Source organism: Esox lucius, chromosome 21 (genome assembly GCF_011004845.1).
Source record: "Esox lucius isolate fEsoLuc1 chromosome 21, fEsoLuc1.pri, whole genome shotgun sequence".
NCBI classification, from domain to species: domain Eukaryota; kingdom Metazoa; phylum Chordata; class Actinopteri; order Esociformes; family Esocidae; genus Esox; species Esox lucius.
The window spans coordinates 28,282,131-28,295,236 of record NC_047589.1 but is presented as its reverse complement, the minus strand read 5'-3'; the positions used below and the strand labels follow the sequence as shown (position 1 = coordinate 28,295,236).

Here is a 13,106-nt window from a genome sequence, read left to right as displayed (position 1 = left end):
AGAACAACATATACTCCCATCCAGACTTCGTCTCTTTCAGGGAAGACCTTGCATTTTCCAACATGACAATGCCAGACCACATACTGCATCAATTACAATGTGATGGCTGCATATAAGAAGGATCCGGGTACTGAAATGGCCAGCCTGCAGTCCAGATCTTTCACCCATAGAAAACATTTGGCGCATCATAAAGATGAAGGTGTGATAAAGAAGACCTAAGACAGTTGAGCAACTAGAAGCCTGTATTAGACAAGAATGGGAAAACATTCCTATTCATAAACTTGAGCAACTTGCAGTCTGTTATAAAAAGAAGAGGGGATGCCACACAGTGGTAAACATGGCCTTGTCCCAACTTTTTTGAGATGTGTTGATGCCATGAAATTTAAAATCAACTTATTTTTCCCTTAAAGTGATACATTTTCTCAGTTTAAACATTTGATATGTCATCTATGTTGTGTTCTGAATAATATTTAGAAATTTGAAACTTCCACATCATTGCATTCGGTTTTTATTCACAATTGTACAGTGTCCCAACTTTTTTGGAATCGGGTTTGTATGTCTGTATGTACACTGAACCAAGTTATAAACGCAACACTTTTGTTTTTTCCCCCATTTATCATGAACTGAACTCAAAGATCTAATACTTTTTTCTATGTACACAAAAGGCCTATTTCTCTCAAATATTGTCCACAAATCTGTCAAAATCTGTGTTAGCACTTCTCCTTTGCCGAGATAATCCATCCACCTCACAGATGAGGCATAACAAGATGCTGATTATATAGCATGATTATTGCACAGGTGTGCCTTAGGCTGGCCACAATAAAAGGCCTCTCTAAAATGTGCGGTTCCATCATACAGCACAATGCCACAGATGTCGGAAGTTTTGAGGGAGCATGCAATGGCATGCTGACTGCAGGAATGTCCACCAGAGCTGTTGCCCATGAATTTAATGTTCATTTCTCTACCATAAGCCGTCTCCAAAGGCATTTCAGAGAATTTGGCAGTACATCCAACTGGCCTCACAACCGCAGATGAAGTGTAACCACACCAGCCCGGGACCTCCACATCCAGCATCTTCACCTCCAAGATCGTCTGAGACCAGCCACTCGGACAGCTGCTGCAACAATCGGTTTGCAAAAAACCAAAGAATTTCTGCACAAACTGTCAGAAACCGTCTCAGGGAATCTCATCTGCATGCTCGTCGTCCTCATTGGGGTCTCGACCTGACTGCAGTTCGTCGTTGTAACCGACTTGAGTGGGCAAATGCTCACATTCGATGGCGTCTGGCACTTTGGAGAGCTGTTTTCACTGCACAGGGCAGATGGCAGACAGCGTGTATGGCATCGTGTGGGTGAGCAGTTTGCTGATGTCAACCTTGTGGAATCGAGTGGCCCATGGTGGCGGTGGGGTTAGGGTATGGGTAGGTGTGTGTTATGGACAACGAACACAGGTGCATTTTATTGATGGCATTTTGAATGCACAGAGATACCGTGATGAGATCCTGAGGCCCATTGTTGTGCCAGTCATCCACAACCATCACCTCATGTTGCAGCATGATAATGCATGCTGGCCATGCAAGAACTGGGATGTTTTCAGCTTCCAGGAATTGTGTGCAGATCCTTGCAACATGGGGCCGTGCTCACCGGACATGTCAACCATTGAGTACTCTGGAACGCTGGAATGGCCATTGAAGAGGAGTGGACCAACATTCCACATGCCACAATCAACAACCTGATCAAGTCAATGCGAAGGAGATGGGTTGCACTGCGTGAGGCAAATGGTGGTCACACCACATACTGACTGGTTTTCGGACCCCCCGGACCCCCCCTGACTCCCCCCAATACAGTGAAACGGTACATTTTAGAGTGGCCTTTTATTGTGGCCAGCCTTAGGCACACCGGCGCACTAATCATGCTGTCCAATCAGCATCTTGACATGCCACACCTGTGAGGTGGATGGATTATCTCGGCAAAGGAGAAGTGCTCACTAACACAGATTTTGACAGATTTGTGAACAATATTTGAGAGAATTAGGTCTGTTGTGTACATAGAGAAAGTCTTAGATCTTTGAGTTCAGCTCATGATAAATGGGGGCAAAAACAAAAGTGTTGCGTTTATAATTTTGTTCAGTGTACATACATACATTTACACACATCTAAATGTTTTTTAGTAACAACCATAGATTGTCTGCAGGAAAACATGGTTTCAGGTTAACCCCAGGCTATTAAACTGGGGTCCTGGAGGACCGAAACACTTTTGGTTATCTTCCTCTTCTTCCAGTCAGAGGCTGATTCAGACCTAGCTACACTATGTGAGTTTAATTAACTACCAGGACTGGAGTTGAAGAGCCTGGATTACAGGGATCTTTAAGAAAATAAAAATAATAACGTACCCAAAATTAAGAAGGGAGCAGTTGCAACAGTCATGCTAAAGGGCATTCCACAGAGTAGCAACAAACCAAAACTGGACAGCACAGCCAGGCCAGCAGAGAGAGCGCCAAAGGTTGCCACCCACACCTTGTTCCTCACGCAATCCAACCTAGGTGGAAATATTTTTGTGCCTTTAGTGACTAAATTAAATATTTATTTAAATGTATATCAACATACTGCACACATTAGCTTGGTTTGATCACGATGACATATCAGACGTCAAATTACCTCAAGCAAGATGTAACGGAAAAACCTATAGCCAGGAAGTATGTGACGGAAAAAAGAGGGATCACAGAATTTGAGCTTCCCTTAAATTCCTCCTCTCTAGAATTTGATGTGAAGTATGATACTTGAATCTATTGACATAAAACAAAGCAAGAACTGTGAGATGAAGTGAAAACAGACCTTTAAGGAAAATAGTATTCTTATTTCTTATGTTTCATATAATATAAGAAGTCTGAAATCCATACAGACACTAAGAAGTATATAAAAAATAAGAATTCAATAATTGTGCATGGAAAAACTACTTTTACCCAAATCTATGTCCAGAGACACTGGTATCTGTGACATATAGTCAAGTGAACTTACCTCATTCAGTTTTGTTTGTGACCCATTGGAAAACAGTTGTGTGAACAAATACAGCCACAGGTCATTTTCTGCCTTGTTGTTTTCTCTGAGAAAGTAGAAGAGTCGAACAGCCCGTGCACTGACAACAATCGTCGAATTCAAAATGACTCCACCAATTTCTGTCCCCAAGAAGACAGTGTTTGACATTGATACATGATAGGGATAGGTCAAATTGGACATTTCAATTGCACCAGCCGTGCCGTTGGTGAGATCTAAGATGTAATTTGAGAAACACCTGTTACGTTCCAAGGCACAAAGGTTTTCATAAGTTTTGTTGCCAATCTCCCTCACTCTTTTGTCTAAATTTAAGATCTCCTCCATTGGCTTCTGTTTTAAGATGTTTGACTCTGAGACGGCAATGAACGACCCATAGGTCCCCTCGGTATCCAGGCGCAAACGAGAAAACTCTGAATGGTTCTGAGGAAAATGTTTTTGGACAAAAAATCGCTCCTTCTTTGCATGCCCATCTATCGCCGTGAATTGGTCCTCAATGCCATTCGCCTGTCTGTCTTCGAGGAAATAAAATCCTGCCCCAAGCCCTATGGAGATGAACAAGGGAACAATTAGAAACCACACAGGATTTCTCCCAACAAAACCTCCAAGTTTTTGAAACCCCACAGACAATGGTTTTTCAATGCAGTCTGTGTGACACGAAGGCATGTTCTCTGGTTCAGAATAGAAAACTCTTTTTTTATCAAAATGGCTCTATAAGTCCACGGTAGAAATAAAGATAGTTTGAGACCCTCCAATGGGCACAGGTACCTCCTGTGGAAATGCTCGCAGACTTGGCAACAAAACCTACTTCAAAAAGAGGAACTAGTCATCATGGAAATTAGTTCCAACTGTATCAAGCACCTGTTTCCATGACCAGGCAATTTATGACTTTATGATTAAACCTGATGTTTTGTAAATTATAATGTCAGTGTTTCTGTTTTAGTATCCTTCAGACTGGACATTTGGAATATGCCTGAAATGCCAGATGGGCTAGTCCAGTTTGAATGTGCTTTCCCACTGCTTACAAAGACACAGGGACTTGTCTACCCCGGAAATGTCCACTCTTTTGATGTCTGAGCATTTTTTCCTTCAGACTGCTGACCCTTAAAAAATGACTGGCTTGTTTCCTGTTCCCTGTCATTGGAAATAAGGACATCCTGGAGAAGTCCACTGAGAATCAGCTCAGTAAGCTGTATGCTGTGTTCATTCCTCAGGCTTCTACCCTGTTAGCATCTCTGATCTCAACTCTGGTCAGACAATGGACTGGAACAAACAGGCTCATCTATCTCAGAACCACTAGTTCCTGGCACTTAACATTTGTGGCACTGTCACAACTCTAGGGAAAGAGGTGAAGAAACTGAAAGTGGGAGAAAATGTAGTCTCATGTTGCTGCAACTTTCTGCATCTCATCTGTTCCTCAGTTTGACATAAGACCTTAGACCAAGGTCATAGCTCGAACTAAATGCAAATCAGCATTTTTATGTCATGTTTTAGTACCAGCATTATATTACATTTATCAATTACTTTATTTTAATTTTAACAGAGAAAAAACTGTACATTTATCTGCTTAAAAATGTGAACAAGCTGAATTTATTGATCCTATTGTCATCATTTGACAAAAAAAGAAATGCTGCTCTTAGCAAAAATGAGGGACAATACATTTCACCAAATTTCTTAAGATGCGCCAACCACAGCATTTGTAAGCATTGTTCAGATTTCCAACGAAAATCTAGGAGATATCAGGGCAGAGCACACTCACATTTATTGTTGTCTCAAATCAATGCATTTGGCCAGGAAATGTTCACATTTCAAGTCCACTACTTTTCAGAGCATCACCCAGTAGCACTGAGCCCTGTTGAGGATGGGTACTTCAGCCCAAAGACCCTGCCAGTTCTGGCACTAGGGCAAGAGGATAACAAAGACAAACTCTCCCACATTCCATTGATACTTAAAGTACACAGAGTTCCAGAAGAACTCAGTGTACATTTTCACAGGTGGTCAAACTGGACTAGGATTTGCAACAGTTGATTGCATAACAAGGACGGAGGTACATTGTCATTCTGGAAATATTTTGGTACCCTTCCCCAGATCTGGGGTTTGACACAGTTCTGTCTCGAAGCTCTACGCATAATGCCTTCGGCTTTTACTTTGACATGCATTGTCAGATATGGGGCCTTATATAGACAGGTATGCCTTTCCAAACTGGATGCATCGGAGCTCAATTTCAAGTGTCATAGTAAAACGCCTGAATACATAAGTAAATATGTTGGTTTTTATTTTTTAATACATTTGCAAAATGTTCTAAACACCATGGGGTATTGTGTGTAGAGCAATCAAAAAAAAAGACACCATTTTAAAATAAGGCTGTTCGTAAAACAATGTGGAAAAAGTGAAGGGGTGTGAATACTTTCCGAATGCGCTGTACATGTCTACTGTACTTTAGAAACATCATTAAAATATATTTGTATTTTATTGCAGTCCATTAAGTTAGATTTGTTTATGGCCAACCATTGTCAATAGTGTCTATATACACTGTCCACTTCCATAGCATTTATATTCAATTGTGTGCGTTCTATTTACAATAAATATCATGTAATCATAGAAAAATCATGTAATGCCATTATTCTTTTTATCATGGTAAACAGTTTCAATTATGGTGTATTTTACACAAAATCCATAATCCTTATGCAATCTGTATGTCTTCATTCTAGTTTGTTCAGAAATGCTTCTTTCAACCAAAAATCTATGTCAGTATTAGATCATTGTAATTTAATCAAATGTATTTATTTTTTGTTTGTTGATGTGTTCAATCGTCTGTGTGTAGCAGATTGAAAAATGTCTTTAGTAAAATAATAAAACAGAAAGCCCCCCATACATACAGACCAGATCTTATCACTGCAGACAACAGACGGTAATAAATAAAACTTCAGGAAAGAGAACAAAAATGTAAATGGTGAAAGAACATTTCAATAATCTTAGAGATGCTGAAGATATTGTTTGGTATGTAGAAGTATCTAAAAGAAGTATATAAAAAATGTATACTATTATTATCAAAAACTAATGTTCATTAGAAAAAAATGTTAAAACATAGAAAACTGTATATGCAGAGCTACAGTGGAAAGGGGACATTAGAATGTCCCAATGAAATACGGAGTGGGTAAATACCATGTCATGTTTACTTATTGACTCTTCAAAACTGTCTGATAATATCCAACATTGTAAGTATGTATGTTATAGCATGACAATAACTTTTCACTTTTCAGTGCCCATATATAGACCACACACTATGCATTACTTCTGAGGTATTCAATCCCACGAAACAGACAGCATCTGGCAGCTCAGCTCCCAGAGTTTCTGTGCCATGTCATCATCTGAAGCAGCCCTCGAACAGCTGGCCGGCGCGCAGTCACTGTGGACAAACAGAAGACACTGTGTTTCCTGTTTTTTTTACTACATTCAAATACAATAAATTTACAACAAACGCAAGCCATAATTTCTAGCCTTTTCAAGAAACTAGAACAAGTTTGTCATTCACAGATTTATTTGAATAAAGAGTATTGCTAGTATTTGCCCCTTTGGATTTTGGAAACATTTTGTGTTTTTACAAAGTAGGATTTAATTGTGATTGATTTTCTCTTAACTACACAAAGTACTCCATAATAATAAAATGTTGCGTCTCAGTTGGTCGAGCATGACACCAGCAACTCCTGGGTTGGCCAGGAATGAACTTTTCAATACTACAATAACCGGCCAAATCTACATAGAAGCTGCTTAACAAAAAGACCGGGAAAGTTCCTAAGTGGCAAAGAGGATGGAAAAGAATGTTCGGTCAACCACAAGCACTCATCAGTATTGGCAAATCAACGGTTAATTCAGATGGCCATCCCACCTTCCCCCATAAAAACATGATGGGTTAATCATTGTATAGCAATTTATATAGCAAGATGTATTATGAAAAATAAATGTTCTCTGGTGTCTGAGATATTGCAACTGATGTTAGCACTTTACAGTAATTACACACAAATCTTTACAAAAATGTTATTAATCATTTGATCGTAAAATGTAAGTGAACTATTCACCTGTTTGTAAATTATTTTTGAAAAGACAATGAGATGCTTCCTAGTAAGTCCTTTTAAACCGGTTGTTACAGATACACACTTGTGTTGCCTCACCAAAGCTGTGGGTTACCCCTGAAATACTTTTTTTATTACCCAGTGAAATCTCTCGCAAAACTTTGAACATGCTATCTGGAAGCAATCAAACCACCAAGCTTGGAGTCTTATAATGGATCCTTGAACACGTCAAGGGAAAATAAGCATTCAATATAGAGGACATTTAGAAAATATATATTTAACAAGAAATTGTGAATTAGTCACACATAAGTGTGAAATGACAATACTGACTACAATATGTTTAGGGTCAAAAAAATGCAGAAGCATTTCTTGGTAGGGACGTTTTTGAAGAGATCAATGTAGATTGCTGTCATAGATTAACCTAGTCTGTTTATCCCAGTACTAAAAACTTGTGTAACTGGGTAAACTGTTGGATTAGGTTCTGGGTCCATGTGTTAGAAACTGGGAGCTTTGTGAAGCCTCACCCACGTGAAAGGAAAAACTCCAGTTCGGCAAATTGCCCCGCATGCACAAGCCAGTTGATCAATCAACAAAACATATTTTAAGAAGCCATGTCTACATCAGCCGTTGTCAAAAAGGTTTATCCAGACACCCAGCATGAAACCCAAAAAAAACAAGCAACAACAATGTATTGAAGCACGGAGGATAGAAAGAAACTCCTGTAGGGTTGGAACCTAGAGAGGAACCAGGCTCTGCGAGGTGAGCAGTCCTCTTCGGTGAGCAGTGCTCGCCGGGTGACGATGTAAAGAGTACTTGACCTTCTGAGGAGACACTGTCCATCAACACATTCACACTGTAACATTACCAGACAATATTCCGTGGCCACGAGCAGGTCGCCCCTGTGATGTGTCGTCCCTAAGAACACCTCTTGGCATGGTATATTGGCCATATACAACACCCCCGCATGTTGAATGCAGTGCGCCAAATACATCTGTTTACCTGTAGTAGCCGCCACTCTCGGTCTCTAGTTCGGGGGCCACAGCACAGTAGATGGAGGTCTGGGCTCCCTTGGCGGAGGTCTTGGTGAAGGGGCTGATCATCTTCATGAAAGCCGCCTGGGCTCCATTGACGTGTCTCCACAGGTCGGTCTGGACCACGCCGGGATGGAGGGAGTAAGCCGTCACGCCTGTACCTGAGGGAGGCCGACCACGTTTATTACTCCTCTGTGAGGAGGTGTTGGATAGCTTTTGATAAAAGGCCTTCAGATTGAAATTCCCTTCTGAACAGCGGCTACAGGACTTTAATCTCACAGAAATCAACAGGCATTTTCATATGGGCGTACACAGCAAAATTGTAATTAGACATTTGTGCAATCTGAGCATTAACAATTACAATGTGAATGTACGTTTCATTGGAACTGAATGTGCCTAGATAATGAGAACAGAAACCTCTCTGTTTAGATTATCTCTCTGTAGGTTGCACTCTGATAACCACAGGAATGTTCACATTGACCATTTGGCATGGGGGTTACTGTCTTGGAAACCTGATCTTCGCTAGGTAGACACACCCTTCAATGTATATATCAGCTTGTAACCAACATTACAGTGAGAAGAGATTGAGTGAGATGAGATTGAGGTTGTGTAAGGAAGACCAGGTCCGTAACCTCATGAACAAAACTTTCTAATGCTGCAATAAATAACAGAATGACTCTTTCCCTTGACAAACGGATATGCGATAATTATTACAACCACTACACAAAATGGCCGATTTCTAACACATTCATTAAAAAAAATATTTGCAGCTTTGATCAGAACAAAAACAAAAGCCCTGAGAAATGGCAAGTGTGTAAGTATTAGATAGACTGGGAAACACAAACCTTGTAGCCTTTTCGCCAGGGATCGGGTGAAGAGGATGTTAGCTAGCTTGCTCTGGTTGTACGCTTTAATCTTGTCATAGCCCTTCTCACTGTTGATGTCGTCCAGGTTGATCGTACCCCAGGAGTGGGCCATAGAGGAGACGTTGATGATTCTGGCCGGGGTCGAACTTTTGATCAGGTCGATCAACAAGTGTGTCAACAGGAAATGACCTAAGAGACAAATGCAGGGTGCTATGAGACCTTAAGATCGGTAGATTTTAAATGTAATTAGCTGTACATTTCACAATTCTGGTGTTCATCTTCTACAATCCAGTGAGTTGCTTAGTGAGTTATACTTGTGATTACTGACATTTCATCTCATGTTTCATGACAACATTTCCTGGAGATATTCATAAAACCTAAAATATGAGAAATTAATTAATTAATTGTCTGGACTTGCTTGTTTTGTACAAGTCAAGACTTGCTTGAACACTTGAAATTGTCTTGGATGCACAGTCAAGGAAATCATCCATGCAGTTAGTCATTTCAGTTGGAACATAACCAAATCTATTAGAGAAGTATTGAGCTTCATGTCCACATGTTCAGTTAAACACAAGGAAGTAAAAAGCCAAATGTATGCTTCCTTGTGGGAGAAGATACAAGCATCACCGGGGTACATGTCAAAGTATAAATTAGGTGGTCCGTCGACTGTGTCAACCTTGTGATTTATGTCAGGGTTGTAACTTCTGGTCCACTTCCTCATGCTACACTGATTCACCTACCCATGTGGTTCACACCGATCTGCATTTCAAATCCGTCCACCGTCTTCCCATATGGACACACCATGACGCCAGCATTGTTGATTAGGATGTTGAGCCTTGGCTCTTCTACAGGAATGGGAAAAGATCTCAAACATTCAAATGTTAACAGGATGGATTCATTTAATCAGTTAGGTCGTGATGTACTAAAGGCCGTCTTCTCCACAGTGACAAACAGTAGCAACTAGGGTTAACTGTTGTGGTTAGGGACAAGGACAGAGCGACACTTTTTACAGGGCTTCGATTTTAGCAACCTTTCGGTTTCTGGTCAGATGCTCTAACATCTCGCGGTGTCGTACCATCTGACGTCTGTCTGCAGTGGCTGTGGTGAAATAACTGGCGTTCTAGAGACCATGTGGAGTAATGAAGCAACTGACCAGAGTCTCACTTCCCCCTTACCCTTGTTGATGGTCTCAGCAAACTCCCGGACAGACTTTGTGTCTGACAAATCCAGTTTCTTGATGACAACGTTTTGGTTGCCTGAGCCGTCTATGACTTCTTTCAGGGCCCCTTCTGCTTTCTCCATGTCTCTGCAGGCCATGATGACCCTGGCTCCTAAAAACAAATAGTACATTGTATTTTAATAATGATTATTTCTAAAAACGGAAGGACGCCACAGATGTGTGAGTAAAATAATATAAATAGTGCATGTTTTCATACTTTTACATTGTTTTACTGTGTGTCTAACCTAAGTGCATGCTTGAAGCATGTGGAGGGTTTTGAGGAGGTGACAATATTCTTGCGGAAACAGTGCGAAAAGAGCCTGAGAGTCATTCAGGTTATAACAGGTCATAACAGGTTATGCTGAGACGCCTTCCTACAAACTTATTAGAATAAAAGTGTGACTGGACACATTGTTCAGTGTAACCTAGGCCTATCCTATATCTACAGGCCTACCTCTCTTTGCCAGGTCCAGCGCAGTCTCTTTTCCAATACCAGTGTTGGCTCCAGTTATGACCACGGTTTTGTCATCAAGGCGGACATCAGAAGACCATGGCCTCCGGAAGAGATTTCTAAGAGATTGAGAAATCATGCTTCATTAGAAATCATTAGCAATCACTTGCACTGAACAACAGAGCTGGGTTAGACAACTAGATTCAGCCAGGTGTTTACAGGGTTTTCTTGTTTTGGGACTGTAGTACAGACTGCTTGTTGTCAGCCCCTGCTTGATGCCTGGAAAATACTAATGAAATCAGAAATAAACCGCAAAGACAACCAATATTAGGCTAAATTAAATGTTTGAGAGTGAACTGTTTGGGTAAAACCACCTGTGAGCTAACATTTTGTGAACTTAGGAATAGATGTTTCTGAAATTTTGGTCAAAAGTGTTATTCCCATAAAGCTCTGTAGGGGGTCATTTGCTTGTGAGGAAGACATCAACGCTGTTCTGAAATCTGGGACTGGAAAAGTACAAAAAGGGAACAACAGTCACAAGACCATCTTTTTAAAAACTGCCAAATTCTTCCACAAGCACACTTCTTAAAAAGAAATTGCACCTTGTCTCAAACTGACTTTGTCTCAGACACCATCACATTCAATATCAGGTTCAGGTGGGCAACTGGTCATTTGGGTAGGGACATGTTGTGTCTTTATTAATGAGCTGGAATTGGTTGTCACTTTTATTTACTCTATTTTGTAGTAACTTAATTTTTAACTGAACTTTTTCAGAATATGTCCATACCATACAGCTTTTTATTTTAAAAAGTAAAAAATACACGTTTCCATAGAAGGCATGTTTAAAGCCCATTGGTATAGCACTGAAAAAAAAACTGCCACACCTCACAGAGAAGTAGAAATAACTTGACTCTGGGTCCGTACTTAAGCAATAGCAATGTTTTTTTTATTTTCCAGAATACAGTGTCATTTAAACGAACTATCACTTAAACAAAAGCTTATTAAACTTTAAATAAAAACTTTTCAGGGTGTAGTTAGAAATAATGCTTTTCTCTTGAAGTAATATGTCCTTATTGTTCAACTGAAATTGAAGTTTTAACATTCTGGAACGTCCTCTTCAGCCCAGATTGGTCAGGTTGGGTTCCAAAATAATTCAACACCAAGTCGTCGACGTTCAATATATCTTACAGCTTAGTCGCAAGGACTCGTTTTGGGTTATTAGCCATCTAAAAAAAACTGACAGTAAGACGGGCAATGTATATAGTAGACCTCTTAGCTAATACTGACTTTGAAAATTCGTAGTGAAACGATAAAATTGCGTAATAGCCTAACTAAGCTACGCTAATATTGAAATAATTGAAAGAACGCAACTCACCCAAAAGGCATTTTCTGAAGTGGCGATACAATTCCTAATTCTTAACCGTAATATCATTCATTCAAATAATTAACCGCAATGAAACCAAAAATATCCAATTTTACAGTAAATCGTAGTAATCTGCCAAAACAAATGTATTTTACACCAGAGATAAATAATGAGGAGATACTAAAATCCACGCCCATGTTTGTCCATAGGGCGGGCCGGCAGTTAACTTGTTCCTACCTATTCCTTGCTTTTCATTGGTAGATGGATAACAGTATTGGAATATATCATAGATATAAAGCATAGATGGGACATATAGTTCTATCTGACGTCTCAATAGCTCCGCCATCTTACCTGGGACCAGTTCGGAAAAGTCAAGGCTCTTAACACTAATCATGGTGGTATTTTGTGCAGCAGTAATTTGAAAAAGGATGAACAATTAAAAGGAGGTGGGAAACATTGTTCTCCCATCAGTTAGTGTAGGAATGTATGATAACTTTACATACCATGCTTTTAATCAATGAACAAGAAAGCTAATCCAGCCTAACCATCGCTGTTTAGCTACAGAACTTTAGAGTAGGCTATCAGAATTTTGTTTTTTAAATTAACGGTTTCAGCTAGCATGTTACAGAAAAGTATAAATTAATGTTGCACATAACTTGTGTGAACTAATGCGTTTTCACATCAGCAGATGGCGATGTTGAGTAGCCTTTGTCCACAAAATAGTAGCCTTGTTACTCCTATTAAATGTTCTGTTCTCTGAATACTATGCTCCTGTTCTAATACCAAATTCAGTGAGCTAGCTTGCTCTGTTTAGCGTACTGTCAGAAAATAATGATTTCTACAATTAAATTATAATTTTAATTAAATGATAATGTATATACAAATACATACATGTATTTTAATTCAAAATCACAGTTAATTGTTTTCGTTGGAAATAAACAAATGTACACTTGCACTGTATTTAAAGTACTATCCTGTATCTTCCTACATTAGACCATAGCCATTTTGTACTCTTACATTAATAAATGATTGAAACCTATTTCAAATGGATTTG

The 13,106-nt window shown here is 39.7% G+C and overlaps 1 protein-coding gene across 2 annotated transcripts; it reads right to left on the bottom strand.

Moving 5' to 3' along the window:
* Positions 1 to 5,814: 5,814 nt before the first annotated feature.
* Positions 5,815 to 12,246, bottom strand: LOC105019615 (retinol dehydrogenase 12-like). Of its 2 annotated transcripts, XM_010885924.5 has the most exons (8): positions 12,065 to 12,246; positions 11,064 to 11,195; positions 10,693 to 10,808; positions 10,195 to 10,350; positions 9,760 to 9,864; positions 8,999 to 9,208; positions 8,122 to 8,314; positions 5,815 to 6,458 (listed from the first exon to the last, which is right to left on the bottom strand). In XM_010885924.5, exons 2-8 carry the CDS (start codon positions 11,075 to 11,077, stop codon positions 6,356 to 6,358), a joined length of 897 nt encoding a protein of 298 aa, XP_010884226.2. In that variant the 5' UTR covers positions 11,078 to 11,195; positions 12,065 to 12,246; the 3' UTR covers positions 5,815 to 6,355. The 2 variants fall into 2 exon arrangements, with proteins under 2 accessions (XP_010884226.2, XP_010884228.2); XM_010885926.5 differs by lacking the exon at positions 11,064 to 11,195 and having other exon boundaries at positions 12,065 to 12,245.
* Positions 12,247 to 13,106: the final 860 nt, after the last annotated feature.

Excerpts from the sequence above, each read along its gene's own strand:
- LOC105019615 (XM_010885924.5), bottom strand. Across the intron at positions 10,351-10,692 it reads GCTGGACCTGGCAAAGAGAG|GAGCCAGGGTCATCATGGCC; the intron begins GTAGGCCTGTAG and ends ATTTGTTTTTAG. Across the intron at positions 9,865-10,194 it reads TGCTGAGACCATCAACAAGG|AAGAGCCAAGGCTCAACATC; the intron begins GTAAGGGGGAAG and ends CCATTCCTGTAG.